General features: G+C 37.4%; 1 protein-coding gene across 5 annotated transcripts in view; it reads right to left on the bottom strand.

The window, feature by feature from the left end:
• The window catches only part of PTPRK (protein tyrosine phosphatase receptor type K), a 382,123-nt gene that overhangs the window by 70,600 nt on the left and 296,141 nt on the right, over nucleotides 1–15,382 (bottom strand). For all 5 annotated transcript variants that reach the window (XM_053973378.1, XM_053973379.1, XM_053973381.1 and 2 more), the window contains exons 9-11: nucleotides 11,216–11,325; nucleotides 9,828–10,029; nucleotides 6,838–6,943 (exon numbers count right to left, since the gene is read on the bottom strand). In XM_053973378.1, coding sequence (XP_053829353.1) covers nucleotides 6,838–6,943; nucleotides 9,828–10,029; nucleotides 11,216–11,325 — 418 coding nt within the window. The remainder of the gene's footprint in view (nucleotides 1–6,837; nucleotides 6,944–9,827; nucleotides 10,030–11,215; nucleotides 11,326–15,382) is intronic.

The raw sequence follows: 15,382 nt of genomic DNA, 5'->3' as shown, positions 1-15,382 counted from the left end.
TGCAGAGAAGAAACGAAGGCTAGAAATACAGCAAAGCTATTTATTTCAGCTGTTGGAAAGAAGCAGCATCCCTTTTTTTTCATTAAAAACAACAATACAAATCCATACATGACCTCTTATTATTACTTTCTTTTAAACCTTTTTTTTTTTTAAGAAACACAGGAAAAATGTGTTAAACTACAACAGATTAAACTCTTGGCTGATCAGAAGCAATCTGAAGTTAGCATTTTCCTTTGAAACAGTATTAGAGAAAGCTGAGCTTCAAGACCCAACATAATGGCTGCCTCCAGGCTGTGCTTAAAGCACCAATTTGCAGTTGTCATATCATTAGAGACAGAATGTGCTGACAGGCTTCTCCACCTCTTGACCTTGCTGTGGCTTCTATCTTGGCTCAGAGCTATGCAGATCTAAAGTACAAGTGACATGCTGCAATACAAGCACAGATGGACAGAAATCTGTCCATTCCACTGAAATAGACTGCCTCATTCCTTTACAGTTGTCAATGATAAAATGTTATGAATTGCTGAAGCAGAGAGTATTCAGCCCATCAAAACACCAGCTCAACCTCCCAGTTCCTCTGTTGAAATGGATCATGGCTTGGTCACTTTTCAAAATCACCTGCTCAAAATAGAACAGGTAATTATAATTCTTTTTTCTTTTTTTAGGGGAACTACCTAACTGTAGGATGTTACTAACTCATTATCAGCTTCCTCTGCTTTTCAGAAGTACCGAATTTACATAGTGAGAGCAGAAGGCAATCCTTCATTTTATAAGAAAAAAAAAAGAGGTTTGGGGATTTTAAGGCATGTAGACAAGAAACCTGAAGCTTTTGAATTAAACTGGCAGACTTGTCTGTCTTGGGTTTGTTATAAAGCTTTCTAAACTGATCAGGTAAAACTGAACCAAGTTCTCAAAGTGTCACTGCATTGCTGCAAGGACTCTGAAAGGCAAAGACAGTCCTCCTCCTTTCAGAATTTGTGCGGCAGCATTAAATTATTTTGTCAATTTTCTCTGCTACTGCTGCCTAGAAAACCCAATAACTGCAGTGGCAGAGATAAAGTATGATACTGGAGAATGGAAGAAAGAGGAGAAGAAATAAAATGGGAAATTAGTTTCACATCTTTCTTACGCTGAAAGAAGATGTTAGCATCCCCTTTTCCTAGCATGTAAAAATTAAGCAGGAATGCCTCTTTCTTCCATTTCAATGTACCCAAGAAGAATATAGAAAGTCATGTCAGTTTTGAAAGTATAGGTAGAAAGAAGACTGTATTAAAAAAAAAGTTAGACCTGGGGATATTTACTTCTTATAAACTGACCATGAACTGAGCTCAGTTATACACCACCTTCTGTGGTAAACTCTATGTAGTAACCATCTCCAGTTAATGGGGACTGTACCAACAAATCACCCACACAAAACCCCAGTATACCCAGCATGTTTCTTTATGCCTCAAAATAAATGTACTAGCAAAAAACCCCAAAAGCACTGATATTTTAAAAACTTGACAGGATGAAAAATATTTTTTAAATTTTTATTTATAATGTCCCAAGCTAAGAAATGACTACTGGCATTCATTTCCTCCCTGGACTGGCCCTCGACCCAGGCAGGGTAAAAACACTGTTTCAGAATCGGGCAGACAACCAGCTGGAGAGCCCTGGGACACAAACACCATGTCTCTGCTGCCTGAATTCTGCAGTCTTCTCTCATCAGCTGCCAGTGGTCTGGGACAGACACAAATTCTGCTCTCAGAAGTGACAGAAGAGCAGGAAACTTGTCTGTGACACCCTGGGAGCTTCAAAGGAGAAAGACAGCAGGGACAGAGGAAGGACAATGCAATTCCTGCACGTGACGGATGCAACAGTCCCCCTGGAACAGCCTGGTTTGTCATACAGCTCCGAAAATGAGATGCATCACAGCTACCAAATCAGCCCCTCCTTCCCCCTCCATTTTATAGAATAATGGATAAATGGGGTACCTTAAGGCACATCTCCTTTTTAAGGGTCAGGTCTCTTTGGAGACCAAAACAAAAAATCAAAGATGAAAGGCATGAGAATCAAACCGCCTCCTTATATAGCACTCTTTAAAAGAAGACTGATTTTTGAATGGGATATAAAAGGTATGGCAAAATTTTAAGCATGAGACCACAATAAAATGTGAAGGTTCTGAAAAACTTTCAAATAAATAAATTTCTATAAAATATATTCCAAAAATGCTTTTTGGACCCCTACATATGAAAAGCTACAATACATGGAAAATAATACATAGATATACATATTGTAGTCATCTACACTTACACAATAGAAAAAATAGCAAATGACAGAAACTGTTTTAAGTCTCCAACAAAGCTTTATTTTTATTTTTTTTAATGTAGTTCCACTAAGTACATTTAAATAAAAGATTTGCCTATCCTCTTTAGATAGGTGATCTGGCAGTATTTTTCATGCAGCATTATTGGCTAACAAGACATGGAGGAATACAGTCATTTACCTCTGGGCCCCTTGTGATACCATCTGTTTAAAGCCATTTACAAAACACTGCAGTGGCTCCAGAACAGCACTGTTACTCCATGTGCACACAACAATGTTTGGAAAGGACACCCTGCTGTAACATGTAACGAAACAAGTCAAAGCTAAATTTGCAACTTGAAAAGTGGGGTGTTCACTGGCTGCAAATGTGTTTTGATATCAGGTATTAGTGAAAATTTAACTATGTACTTTGCTTATCCCTGTGTCCTCACATATAATTAGTCCTAGCTTCAATAATCGTAGGTTTTCTATACATTTTTTTTTTTTTTTTTTTTTTTTTTTTTTTTTTTTTTTTTTTTTTTTTTTTTTTTGTGCTGGTGAGAATTCAGTTTACAGAGAGAGCTTTTTTTGTGACAGGAGCTGAGGGAATTCTTACAATAGCATTTTCCCCTGGTCTTTCCATACAGCAAAGAAAGATTAAAATAGGGAAATAAAGAGAGAGGAGTGGAAAGCTTAGATGACTATTCCTTCTTCTTGATGACTAAAATAAAATTTGAGCTATTCTGAAGAGTAATAAAAATTTCAGAACCTGCTACATAAGTCATCAGGATCATAAAGGCCAAACAGTTGTCTGAGACAGCCAGGTAAACCAGAGAAATTTTGAAGATAGAGCAGCTGAAGATCTCCTCAGCTGAAATTTTCCATGAAGAAATTATTTCTCATGACAAAACCTTTTTTTGTTAATTTAAGAAAACCTGTACAGTACCTCACTATTGACCAAGATAATTGCAAACAGGTGAAGGAGGTCTCTGAGAACATCTTCCTTTTTATCCCTGCCTAAAAATTCAGGCTCCCAAAGATATATGGCAGTGGTGAATGTTGTTTGTACTTTAGCCCTATTCTGACTAGACTTTAAATACCTGCTAGACATTTCTTTCTATGTGTCTAGTGGAGATACATCTTCTTCTCCTTTGACAAGCACCAGACTGACTGACGAGCCCAAGTTTCAGTCCCAGCTCTTGGAATTCTAATTGACAGTGATTGTTTTAGTTGCCTTCTGCCATGGTGCCCTTAATTAATCTTGCTGCAAAATGAAACCAACCTAATTCACCTAAAGGAAGTACAAAAAAAGCACTTTAACAATCAAATAAAATAAATTTAATCATTAAAAATTTACTCTGATTCTGATGTACACTCTTTGTAATCCTCATCTGCAGTAGGATTTGAAAACAAAAAATTGTTTTTCTAGTACTCAGTTAGGAACCTTCAGGAAGAACTACAGCAACAAATCACATCTTCAAATGAATCACCGAAGCACCATTGATTCTACTGACTGGAATCTCATCCACAAGATTGATGGTGAAACTATACGTGCTTCAAAGTGAGCCTGAGCCATCCAGCTTTGCCTCCCTTTGCATTTCTAGTTTGTAATTTTGTTTTAAAACTCCAGGAGGCCATAAAGAATGCTAGGGATTGCACAATAAAATCTGACAGTGAAGGTATGATCAGAGTCATGTTAAAACTGTGACAACTAGGGCAGACAGGCAGTGTCTTAAAGAAATACAGCACATAGATTATATTTAAGATAAGGAACATCTACTTGCTGAGGGGCTCAGTTTCACAGCTGAGGGGCTGTGTTGATGGGGAGGCTCTGATGGAAATCTGATCATACCATAAATCCATTTGTAAAAGCAAAAGAGTATCAGACTAAATTTTTTCCTTGCCCTATTTTTTTTCCTTTTCCTGTTGTTTTAATTTTTTTAACATGAATCTATTGATATTAAATGAAATTACCATCTACATCTACAGAGACTACAGGAAAAAAATTTTCAAAAAGCCGTCTGTATTCTTCAGGGTCAGGTTAAAGAACAGCATCTGAGTCTCTTCTACTCCATCACAACTGCAGGCACAGTGATCCATTTTTTCCCCACCTACCTAGTAACACTCATTATGGCAGTAATCCAGCTTCTAGAGCAAACAAAACTGCAGTATGGATGGAATGAAGCTTCACTAAAATATATCATAAAGTTTAGCAAAATGAATTGAATCAATTCAGAATTTCAGTGTGCTACATTTATTTCCCTATTAAGAAGCTGCTGAAAAGTACCTGACTGCAATATGCATAGCTTCAGAAAAGGCAATAACACCCTGTCTTCTGCATTCCCCTGGAGAATGCTTCCCATTCCAAGTAAGGAATAAAACACCTGGTTGATTTTAAGAATAAAGCCCAAGTCTCCAGTTATGGTAAAGGACTTATTTCCTTGGCTTCTTGATGTTAGAAACTTGATGTTAGGTTTTAGAAATTAACTCAAGTGGAAAGGGAAGATGACAGAAAGAAAGGAAGAAAGAAGTACGTTTTTTTGAGAACACAGTCAAAGAACAGTTATTACTCTGTGAAACTATCACTATCAAACCGTCTATTAGCATTTAGCACATAGGTCCTTTCTGCCATCTTCATAGGCCACAGTGACAAGCTCATGCCATTGAATTGAGGATGCTGTGAGGAAAACTGACAGAATAAATGTGAGGTTTACTCTGCAGCAAATTCCTCATCTGCAAGTACAGAACAGAGAAACCAGAACTTCTTGAGCTAGGGTGAGTAATTTTATAGCCGCATGAGTAATTCTCTAGCCACATCCCATCATGCTACCAGTTCACAAAAGTACCACCCCTCCAGGACAGAAACCCAGGACCCAAGATTGACCTCCTGAAGATGTGTGGTGGGATTGAAGGTGGAAGCCTGCTGCTGTCAGCACAGGAGTGCCCTGGAGCAGCTTCTGTAAAGAAGATGTGCAACACTGCCATCAGTAGATCCCAGTGGTGTCTGGCAGGTGTGCTTTGGGCAAGAATCTGCCTCAGCTTCCTCAGGTGGCCAGACACAAAGCTGAAAGGATGTGGCATGGATTACATGAGGGACAGATATCACATTTCCTAAACAAGGACAGCTTTCATTAGGGCCAGCAGCAGGACACTCGGAAGTCTTTAAAAGCACCGACAAAGGCTTATAGTGAAGCAAGTTTAAGCACCTACAGATTTGGGAGCATTTTCAGACCACAGGTCTGGATTCCATGGTATTAATTAAAAAAAAAAAATAAAAAAAAAATCCCTATTTTAAGAATCCAAGTCCCGTACTGAAAGCAGCCCTGTTCACCACAAATCCTAGGTTTGCCCCAGAGCAATTTCTCGGAAATGAATGATACGTGGGATTACAATTTTAAATATAAATGTGTAATCCCCTCCTATAAAGGGGATGAATCTGGATTATCATCTCTGACAGAATATAAATAAATAACTTGATAATATCAATCATAAGAGTGATTATATGATAAGCACATAAAAATGCATATAGATATGTGACCCATCCCCCCCAACATTCATGTAAAACATACATTCCTCTTAATGGAAATAGACTTAAGAAACAGTTCATTTTCCTCTGCTTTTAGGGCTTGCACATGTGACTTGGCATCAGCTGAGCCTTGATAGCGGACTTAATGTAACACAGAATGAAATGCATTAGCCCGTGTTTCTCTAAAATGTCACAAGGGTAATAGCATGAAAACCTTCTGATGCTCAGCAGCTAATTAGTCAACCCCAATTAGTCAACCCTGCCCCTGAATATTGCTGATGCAACCACATTTGTAAAATACAAATGGAATCAAATAATATCATAAAATTTTTACACTAACAAGTAGAAGTAAAGAGCAGGATGTGAACTAATCTTTGCAAACAAAATTAAATTATCTCTCAACAGAGAGCAGAAAGGGAAAGACCCCTCAAAGTTAACATAAATGAAACATTTTAATATGATTAGAGGACATGCCAAATAAATTTAATTGCTACATGATTCCTAGTAAGACACACTCTCAGAAGAAGAAGGTCAAATAGTTTGTATTCATTACTATTATTCTCCCATTTCCCCATAGCTTACAATTTTCCAATCATACACATATGCTATAGAGTAGCTGACTTTGAAGCACTGGAGAGGAAGTGCTATTTTGAAATCTACCTTCTGACACACACCTTTCAGCATCATATTTCAGAGGCACTGTGAGAAAGTAAAATGAAATTATAATGGCTAGAAGGTGGTTCTAGGGACCCTATATCAAAAAGGTCAGGTAGTTGAATGATTCAAGTAGTGACTATCTTTAAAAAAAAACCCTGCCAAACCCAGAATTTTTTAAATTACACATTTATTGGCAAGCTAGGTGTAGGTAAGAAAAAAATAGTGATGCTAAATGAACATCACTCAGAAATGAACAGTTCTATATACAGTGACACAACAAATATTCAACTATTGATATATATATATATATATATATATATATATATATATATATATATATATATATATATTTGTTTTGTTTTGTTTTTTACCTGATAGGTGCACCTTTGGCCTGTGCAGGTCTCAAGAGTACAGTTATTGTAGTAGCAGTTTCATTGAGAGATGCATCCACTCCTTCATAGTCTGGTAAAGTGGGAGCTGATTAATGTAGAGCAGGGAGGAAAAGGACAAGAAACAAATCAGTGAAAACATTTAGAATTTTTATGAGTTTGTGGCTGCTTGGATATAGAACAAAGCCACAATCTTTATCAACCATGTGAGTATTTTAAAACAGTTTTTCCAGTTAGGCAAAATCTTTTACTACAGCATGAACTCCCATCAAATCATGACACCTCTCAACTTGAAACAGTTTTATTCAAGAAGGACGGAAATAGAGGAAGGAGGTGACTGTCAAGAAACCCTAAACTACAAAAAACCCCACATTTTTGGCCCCAATTTTTCTACCCTGCAAATAACGATAGTCACCATGTAAAAGAATCAGCTTCTACCATCCTCCTTAAACAATCTAAGAACCTTTCATATTTCCTCTTGAACAGCATGGGAAACAATGCTAATACCAGCCAGTGTGCAGGAAAATTTGACTTATATAGACATGCATCTGTGGGCTAGAACTGGATCAGGGAATCCATTCCCATGCCCATTCCTATTAATGGACGGCCAAGTTGCTCATTAATCAGCTTCAAAACCACTATGAAAGAACAAAATCAAAGTCAAAACCAGAAGTAGTTCAGGAATTGATTCACTAATGGACTGTCAGACTGTCACGCCTTCATGGCAGCAATATTTGTTGTGGGTGGGATGGCTAGTGTTGGCAATTACTTCAAAATATTAAAAGATTAAAGCAGCTTTAATCTGCTTCCTGTTACAGTCCTCACTGGTAACACTGTTGCTTACTTCAGCCCCAGTGCAAGGAAAGAAACAGGATTTTCTGTGAATCAGAAAATAATAGATTTCTAATAATTACTAATTTTCCATAAATTTGAAAACTATCTGCATGTTTGTAATTTTTTAAAATATGTGGCTGTATCACTATAAAATCATTAAATAAACTTTCAAAAAAGTGTCAAAATAAACTTTCAAAAAAAGATGTTTCCTAGCAGGACATGAATCATTTAAGTAATAATAATTTTACAGTACTATATCAATAGATAGAAGAGCTCTGAAAGATTAAAAACCTTGCTTTACTAGTCCTAGATCCTAGATGAACACAAAACCTGCTTTTATTTCAGGAAATAATATTTTAATGTTGATTTAATTAACATTTAATGCTAATTTTAAAATTACTGCTTACACCATGTTCACTAGAATCACTTGTAACCACTTGTAAGCTTAGTTGAATGGAATTATTTCAGCCCTCATTAAACTAATGTTTGCATTTTCTGAAACATGCATTGCTCTGTATTAAGTACCAGCCATGCAGAGCAGAACTAGACAATAGTTCAGCAGTATAAAGCAAGATAGAAAAAAGAACAGGCTGAAGTTCAGATACAAGGGGTGTCACAGCCTGCCTTTGAGCTTTCCTAGCATTAACCACGTCTTGCCAACTAACAAGATACATACTCTGTCTAGAAAGTTGTGCTATACTGGATTCTGGACAAAATTCCCAAAATTTATATGTGGAAAAAGAGGGCATATCTGAAGAAGCCTGAATTCATTGTAGTCCTAAATAATCCAAATACATTAATGAATTTTTTTTTCTCAAAATACTGAACTATCAGACATGCTAGCAAGATATACACCTCTTTTCTTTCCCTTCTACAAAGAGGTTAGAAGACAAGTATGCAAGTACTACATCACCATAAAATCCGAAAAATTCATGAACTACAATTTGTTGTGAAGAAACACAAGGGCCCTTAAAATAACCTAAATAAAGTATCAGATTTCAGAACAATCTAATAGCTACATAAACAGAACAGAACACATAATTTGGGTTTTTTTTTTTTGTGCACTGGTTGGGTTATTTTGAAGGGACAGTGGTATGAACAGTGCTAGTGCTTATGTGATGGGGTGGAATTCCACAAACTGTTCCAGTTAGCCATGACAACTACAGCATTTCATTTGCTACATAATTCAAGGAGCTCTGCCTTGAATTTTCTCACATTTTGATTTTGTGTGTGTTTTCATGTACTATGAGGAGACTACATGAACAGTTTCCCACAAAAATCATAGGTGCATTCCATTACATTATTAACTTCTCTTTACAGGACAATCTGAGTTTCATTATGACAGATAATGAGGAAAACAGCCTGCTTTGTGTTGTTTAAATTTGTAAATTACTGACTTGTTTGATCTCTGCCAAGCTCTAAAGTTATCATGTCACAAAATCAAGTTTCTCTGAATATAGCATTAACTTATCTTCCACTATCAACTGCATAAGCCACTATCTTATTTTTTGAGAATAACATTGAAATTTAAGAAAATAAAAATACCAAAACATATCATTTGACATAACTGTCTTCTAGAGTTTACAGTGCATTATTAAGACAAATAATGTCAAAGTTGGTGCACTGAAGTAAATTAATAAAGGCACAAGGAGGAAGACCTATATGAATCTGGCAAAATAAATTCACACATTTTCCTAACTGCCCTGACCCTGTTACAGCTGTGTGCTGCTAAGTAGTGTCACCTTCAGTAAGTCAGTAATTTTCTGCACCTGACTTTACTAACCTGCAAAACAGATGCAGTTCTTAGTGACCTGTGGAGTGTTGACAGGCCTAATTAATTAAGGTTTACACAGCACTTCAAAATCTTTGGGTGAAAGTACTAGATTACACAGAAAAAACAGTTCACAACTACAGCTGAGCAATTTTCACCTCATGTAAGGATTTATCCCTGAACGTATGCTACCCTGTGGTGAGTACACCCAGAAACATTTTCAGTAACATAATTTCCCAACATGGTAGGATTTTTTGTGGGGGTTTTCTTAAGCATTTCCCAATTTCCTGAGTCATACAAAAATATTCAAAAGACATTTCCTGCCTCTCCTTCCCTGTTTTGTCTTTATGCTGTTGCTTTTTTTTACCTGAGATGTTGGTTGTTACATTGATTGTAGTTGCTGGTCCAAACCCTTTGACGGTGCTTGCACGTATGAAGAATTGGTAAGTAGTACCAGGGTGCAGGTGGGAGAAGACGTGGTGTGTGCTGTTCCACAGCTTGGATACTGTCTGTGGAGGTCCTGCCACTGGAACTGCGGGATCAAATGACTGTATACTGCTATAGCTGACCTGGGGAAACAACAATTTTTGCAGCAACTCTTAGAAGTTTTGGTGCAAGGGATTTAGGTTAGCTTGGGTGGAAAGGAAACAAAAGACACATGCTCATCCAGCTACCCATTTATCTTGGGGATTCCACAGAAACACATAATCATTTAGGTTGGAGAAGATCCTTAAGATCATTGATTCCAACCATTAACCCAACAATGCCAAGTCCAGCACTAAACCAATGAGGATTTCATGTGTACTGTTGAAGAGTTTGCCTTACTTGAAAGGCTGTGCAGGCACCCTTCATCATTACTGTTGGATGACACACTCCCTTGCTGGTTATAAAATCACCATCAAACACTTTGAGCAAAACAATTTTATTTCTCTGTAGCCGCTCTCTCAGGGCTAATGTCACTGTTAATCCACTGCATTTTGCATCTGTTTCCAATTAAAATTAAGGAAGCATTTATCTGCTTTAATCCCATTCATCATCTGCTTTTACATAGTTTATGTATGGAAAATTTCACTGTTACGTTCCACTGAGGGGAATTCAGCAAATGGCTGAGTGGGGTTGAGCTGCCCACCTGGTTTAACTCACACTATTTAGTGAATTTAGTCTACATTAAATAAATAAATAAACAAACAGATCTTTAAGGGGTTTTGTTTGATTTGTTGGTTTGCCTTCCTATAATTCACTAATACACAAAATTACATCTTTTGTTCCTTTAAAAGAGGAGTGCTGGAAAGTGTGGTGTTTGTTGCTCAAATCAGGTTGTGTTACCTGCTAACCTCCCGTGGAGGTCCCCAGAAGGCTCATAAAGTAAATATACTTTAAATAGAATTTATATGGAGGTTATCTAAAAATCTAACAAAGCTAAAAAAACCATTGCTCCAAATTTATTAACCATCTTACTCTTCATATAACCTTTTCTTCCAGTGAAGAAAATTTTGCAGATCATGGCTATCATGGCTTTGGAATGGTGTCTAGTAACAACAAAATATTTTTAAGATACTTGACAGGGATGGACAGTCATATGCACCATGATTACAAATTTTGAGCATCTAACCACTGCAGAAAATTGTGTATTCAGTAAATGAAAGGAGCATACTATTGAATAGCTGCTTAAAGAGTATAAACACCCACTATCAGCCACCTCTCTTGATGCACCCCCCAGCCCCATCCAATGCTTGTTAGGTGTTTAATGATTACCTCATACTGAGTAATGATGCCATTTGGATCCACAGGTTCCTTCCAGTTGAGGAAGATCTTATCTTCAAAAGGAGTTCCTTTCACTGATTTAGCAGGTATAGGGCCTGGCACTACAAACAAAATGGAAGTTTTAAAAATAGGAAATTCAAGAGACAGAAAATCTAAAGAGATGACAGAACATCCTATTAAAACCGAAAGTGAGCATGGGTCTATTTTTATTAATATTCATTTGCATGCAAAAGGCAAGGGTAGAGTGTGTGAAAAAGCACTTCAAAGTATATTTTGTCATTTGCAGTGCAGAGACAGCATGAAGTTGAAACATTAACATTATCCCCACATATGGTTTTCAAAACTCCATGCAAAGTCAAATTGTCTCATAGTATAGCCAGGGGAAACAGTTCAAGCTAGATTACAACTTCAGGGAACATCACTGAACTCTGTAATAAGCGTATCTTAGGACAAGGACTACACGGTTCTAAAATTCTTTTAAATGGAAAAAAATCAAAGGCAAGGAAAAGCTTCTGTTACACAGCTTCTTCCAAAGGAGAGAAATTCTTACAAAATAGTTCTCAATAACATCTTCTTATGATTTATTGTTTTAAAAGAAATCCTCATTTAAAGGAGAGGTTGAACATGGAGAAACACACCAGCTCAGCTGCCATTTCTTTCAGCCTTTGACCTCCTCATGTGCAGAAGGATCAAGACTGCTTACTTCAAATCTTTCCAATAAGAGATGTTCTCAAAGCTTTGAACTGAACAACACCAAGATGACCCTACTTTCTTATTTGAAACTGAACCAATATCCCTGGTGTAATAACAAGTCTGAAATGTCACCTCAGGCCTCTTTGCCCAAGTGATTCACAGCACCTGGTAATCCCATCAAGACTGGGCAAAAGCATTTCGTTATCTCCCATTACAGCTTACAAGATATTTTTGCCTAGGCATACAATTCCTTTTTATCAGAGAAGCTCACCTAGATTTGAACACACACATGCTGAAAGAAGGGGGTAAGCATAAGGGACTGCCTGGAGAAACTCTGAACCCAATGAAACACCTTCCCCCATCAAAGAGACAAGGTTGTTCAAATTTGCAGTCTTTCAATCTAAAATGTCATTTCTATTTAATATATTGACATATATTTCTGTGTCCTTCTAATAAGCCTATTTTCTTCAATGCAACTTTCAGTGAGCCTTATGCATGACACTCCTTGGATATTCATTATCAAAGCAGACTGAAGTTTTACAAAGAGCAAAAATAAATTAAAATCCAGTGGATCAAAGGAAGCGCCAGGTGCTGTGCTAGCAGCAGAAAAGAGTGAGTGGTCTCTCATATCAGTGAAATTTATTTCAGTCTACATGCAAACTATAAATGATGATCTGACCCTCGGTATGAGCAACATTACTTGGCACATTAATAATAAATTCAGGTAGTCAAAAAAGCCCAGAAATAGGTGAGATCTTTGCAGAACACATTCATCTAACTGTCATAAGAAGGCTTAGGAGAAGTTAACTAAAATCACAGACTGGTGCTTTTCTTCAGGGTCTCAGGACATACCAGGCAGTGGATGAAGGCTGACATGCAGTGACAGCCCCTCTGTGCTGTTTGTGTCATTGAGAGACTTCCTGTAGGCAAAGTTTCATTTTTCACGTGAATGCCCTACAGTATTTCCTTACATCTCAAAAGAGGTATGAATGTACCCTGCTGCACATGATATTTTCCTTGGGAGATGCATGCACGATTTTTTGTGTGTGCATGTACATCTGTGTTTGGGAAAGAACACAGGTACGCATCAGGGCATGTACACAGTGTATGAAATTTGATATTAAACCACATGAAAGTATGTGAGGTAAAAAGAAAACAGACATGATTGCTCAAAAACATGCAAAATACTTTTTGTGTGGTGCTTAAAAAAAATGTTTCATATTCAGTTGAAAATGGGTGTAGGGCTCTACATTTGATGGTTGCATAAATCCTCCTCCACCTTTGGTTTAAACGCCAAGGTGGGAGAAGCCTCTAGGCTCATCTCATTCCATGACTCTTTTCTTCTCCTACAATACAAAATTTGATGCTTAAGGCAGCAGAAGCAATGCTAAAGTGACTTGAATTATGTGATCCCAGTTAGTTGCATTCTTCTCTTCCCCCTGGCATGGGAAGGGTACAAGAACAGAAGCTATCACAGCAATGAGCAGCTTGCTTGGAATCCTGGTTCAAAAAGGTCATAAAGACAAAGAGAGCAAGCATCTAGAGAAAGAGAACAGTAATTCCCACAAACCTCATCCATCGCCACAAATTCATAAAAATTAATGTACAGATTAACTTAAATAATTTGAGAATTCAACAGGAATTAAAACAAAGAAATATATAAAAGTTCAAGTGCCCAGAAAAAGGAATATAAATTAATGTTAGTTTGAAGGAACATTTTGATGGTCTGAAGTTATTTTTTCCTCTCCATTTTGCAGTTCAACTACAATAAAAATGTCTTTTAATTGCACTGCTTTACCAAAAGGGTAAAACGAGTGAGGAGAGAGAAAAGCAGGAGCAAGAGAATTTGCTTAAAGAACAGAATATCTTCAAGTTAGTCAAAATAATTCGTTAGCATCCTCATTTGCTCTTTTATTTCTTTGTTTTAGGTCAGTATTTGTTACAAACAAAAATTTTAAAAAGGCCAAAATTAGTTAAAAATATCTGTAAACAAGAAAAAAAAAAAACAAAACAAAAAAACCCCAAAAAAACCCAAAACCAAACCACACCAATAAAAGAACAACAGCAAGGTAACCTGTTGGTAACACTACCCTGAAGACTCGAACTGCATTTCTCCACATAGGCAGCCATTGCTGTCTATTGTCTGGAACTCCCAGCAAGACTCTAAGGACTTCAGAAATACCTTCATCTTTCCAAAACAGCATTAAGACCCTTCCCTTTTGTAGTGGATTGACCTTGGTTGGATGCTAAGTGCCCACCAAGCTGCTCTCTCACTCCTCTTCCCAGCAGGACAAAGGAGAGAAAATAAGATTGAAAGCAATTAGTGGGCTGAGATAAGGCAGATTACTGACGAGAGGAAAAAAATCCAAAAAAGGAAAAGTTTGCACGTGCATAAGCAAAGGGGAACATTTAATCTCTACTTCCCATCAGTGAGCAGTGTTCAGCCACTTCTCAGGACACAGGGCTTCAGCAGTGGTTGCTCCAGAATGCAATTGTAAAATAAAGAATTCCCCCCATTCCTTCTCTCTCCCTTAGCTTTTACATCTGACCTGACATCACATGGCATGGAATAGCCCTTTGGTTAATTTGTGTCAGCTTGCCTGGCTCTGTCTCTTCCCAGGATCTTGCCCACTCCCAGCCTCTTGCTGGGGGAAAATGCTGGGAGTCAGCACTGACACAGTGCCAGCCCTGCCCAGCAGCAGCCAGAACGCCGGTGTGTTATCAGCACCTTCCTGGGTACCAATGCAAAGCACAGCACTTGTGAGGGCTGCTGAGGGAAAATGAGCTCCAGCTCAGCCAGACTCAATACACCTTTGTACGATATTTAGCAAGGACTTGGGTCAAAACTAGCCAGGTAAATGTCATCCCTGTGTTGATAATAGCTTTCAGAAAACTCACAAACAGCAGCAAAGGCTTTCTTCAGGCTTGTGTGAGCATTTCCAGAAGCTCCATGACTCACCACAGCACATTTTTGCTGACTTCCCAGCTGCCATTCTTTTCCTACTCGAGCTGTGACTCTTTCCTTTGGACTTACAGACAGTTTACACTTAAAACACACAAGACTATTACAAGTGTGTTAAGGTGAAGCATGTTACTTAACATAATTATCTGAATAATTCGCAAAATATAAGTAGCTGCTAGAGGAGTAGAACTCAGACCTTTTAGCCTATGCACCCACTCTTGAAAAAGATTCTGGTCTGCTGACCTTGTGAAGTCATCTCTCAGTGACAGTAAACACACTTTCTTTCCCACGCATTATTCTATGCTAAACTTCAAACAAGTCAGGATTTACACTTTTCTGAAGAAGTGAAATAATTTAGGTGGGTTTAACTAGAAGATACTGGGCTATCAGAAGAGATTTTGAATTTAAGCAAAAACAAATAAAAACAAGCAAAACAAAAAACAGAAAAAGTATACAAATATAAAATGCATATATATTAAACAGAAAGATAAATTCAAAGGGAA

Source organism: Vidua macroura, chromosome 3 (assembly GCF_024509145.1).
Source record: "Vidua macroura isolate BioBank_ID:100142 chromosome 3, ASM2450914v1, whole genome shotgun sequence".
In the NCBI taxonomy this organism is placed as follows: domain Eukaryota; kingdom Metazoa; phylum Chordata; class Aves; order Passeriformes; family Viduidae; genus Vidua; species Vidua macroura.
This window is presented reverse-complemented; position numbering and strand designations above follow the sequence as displayed.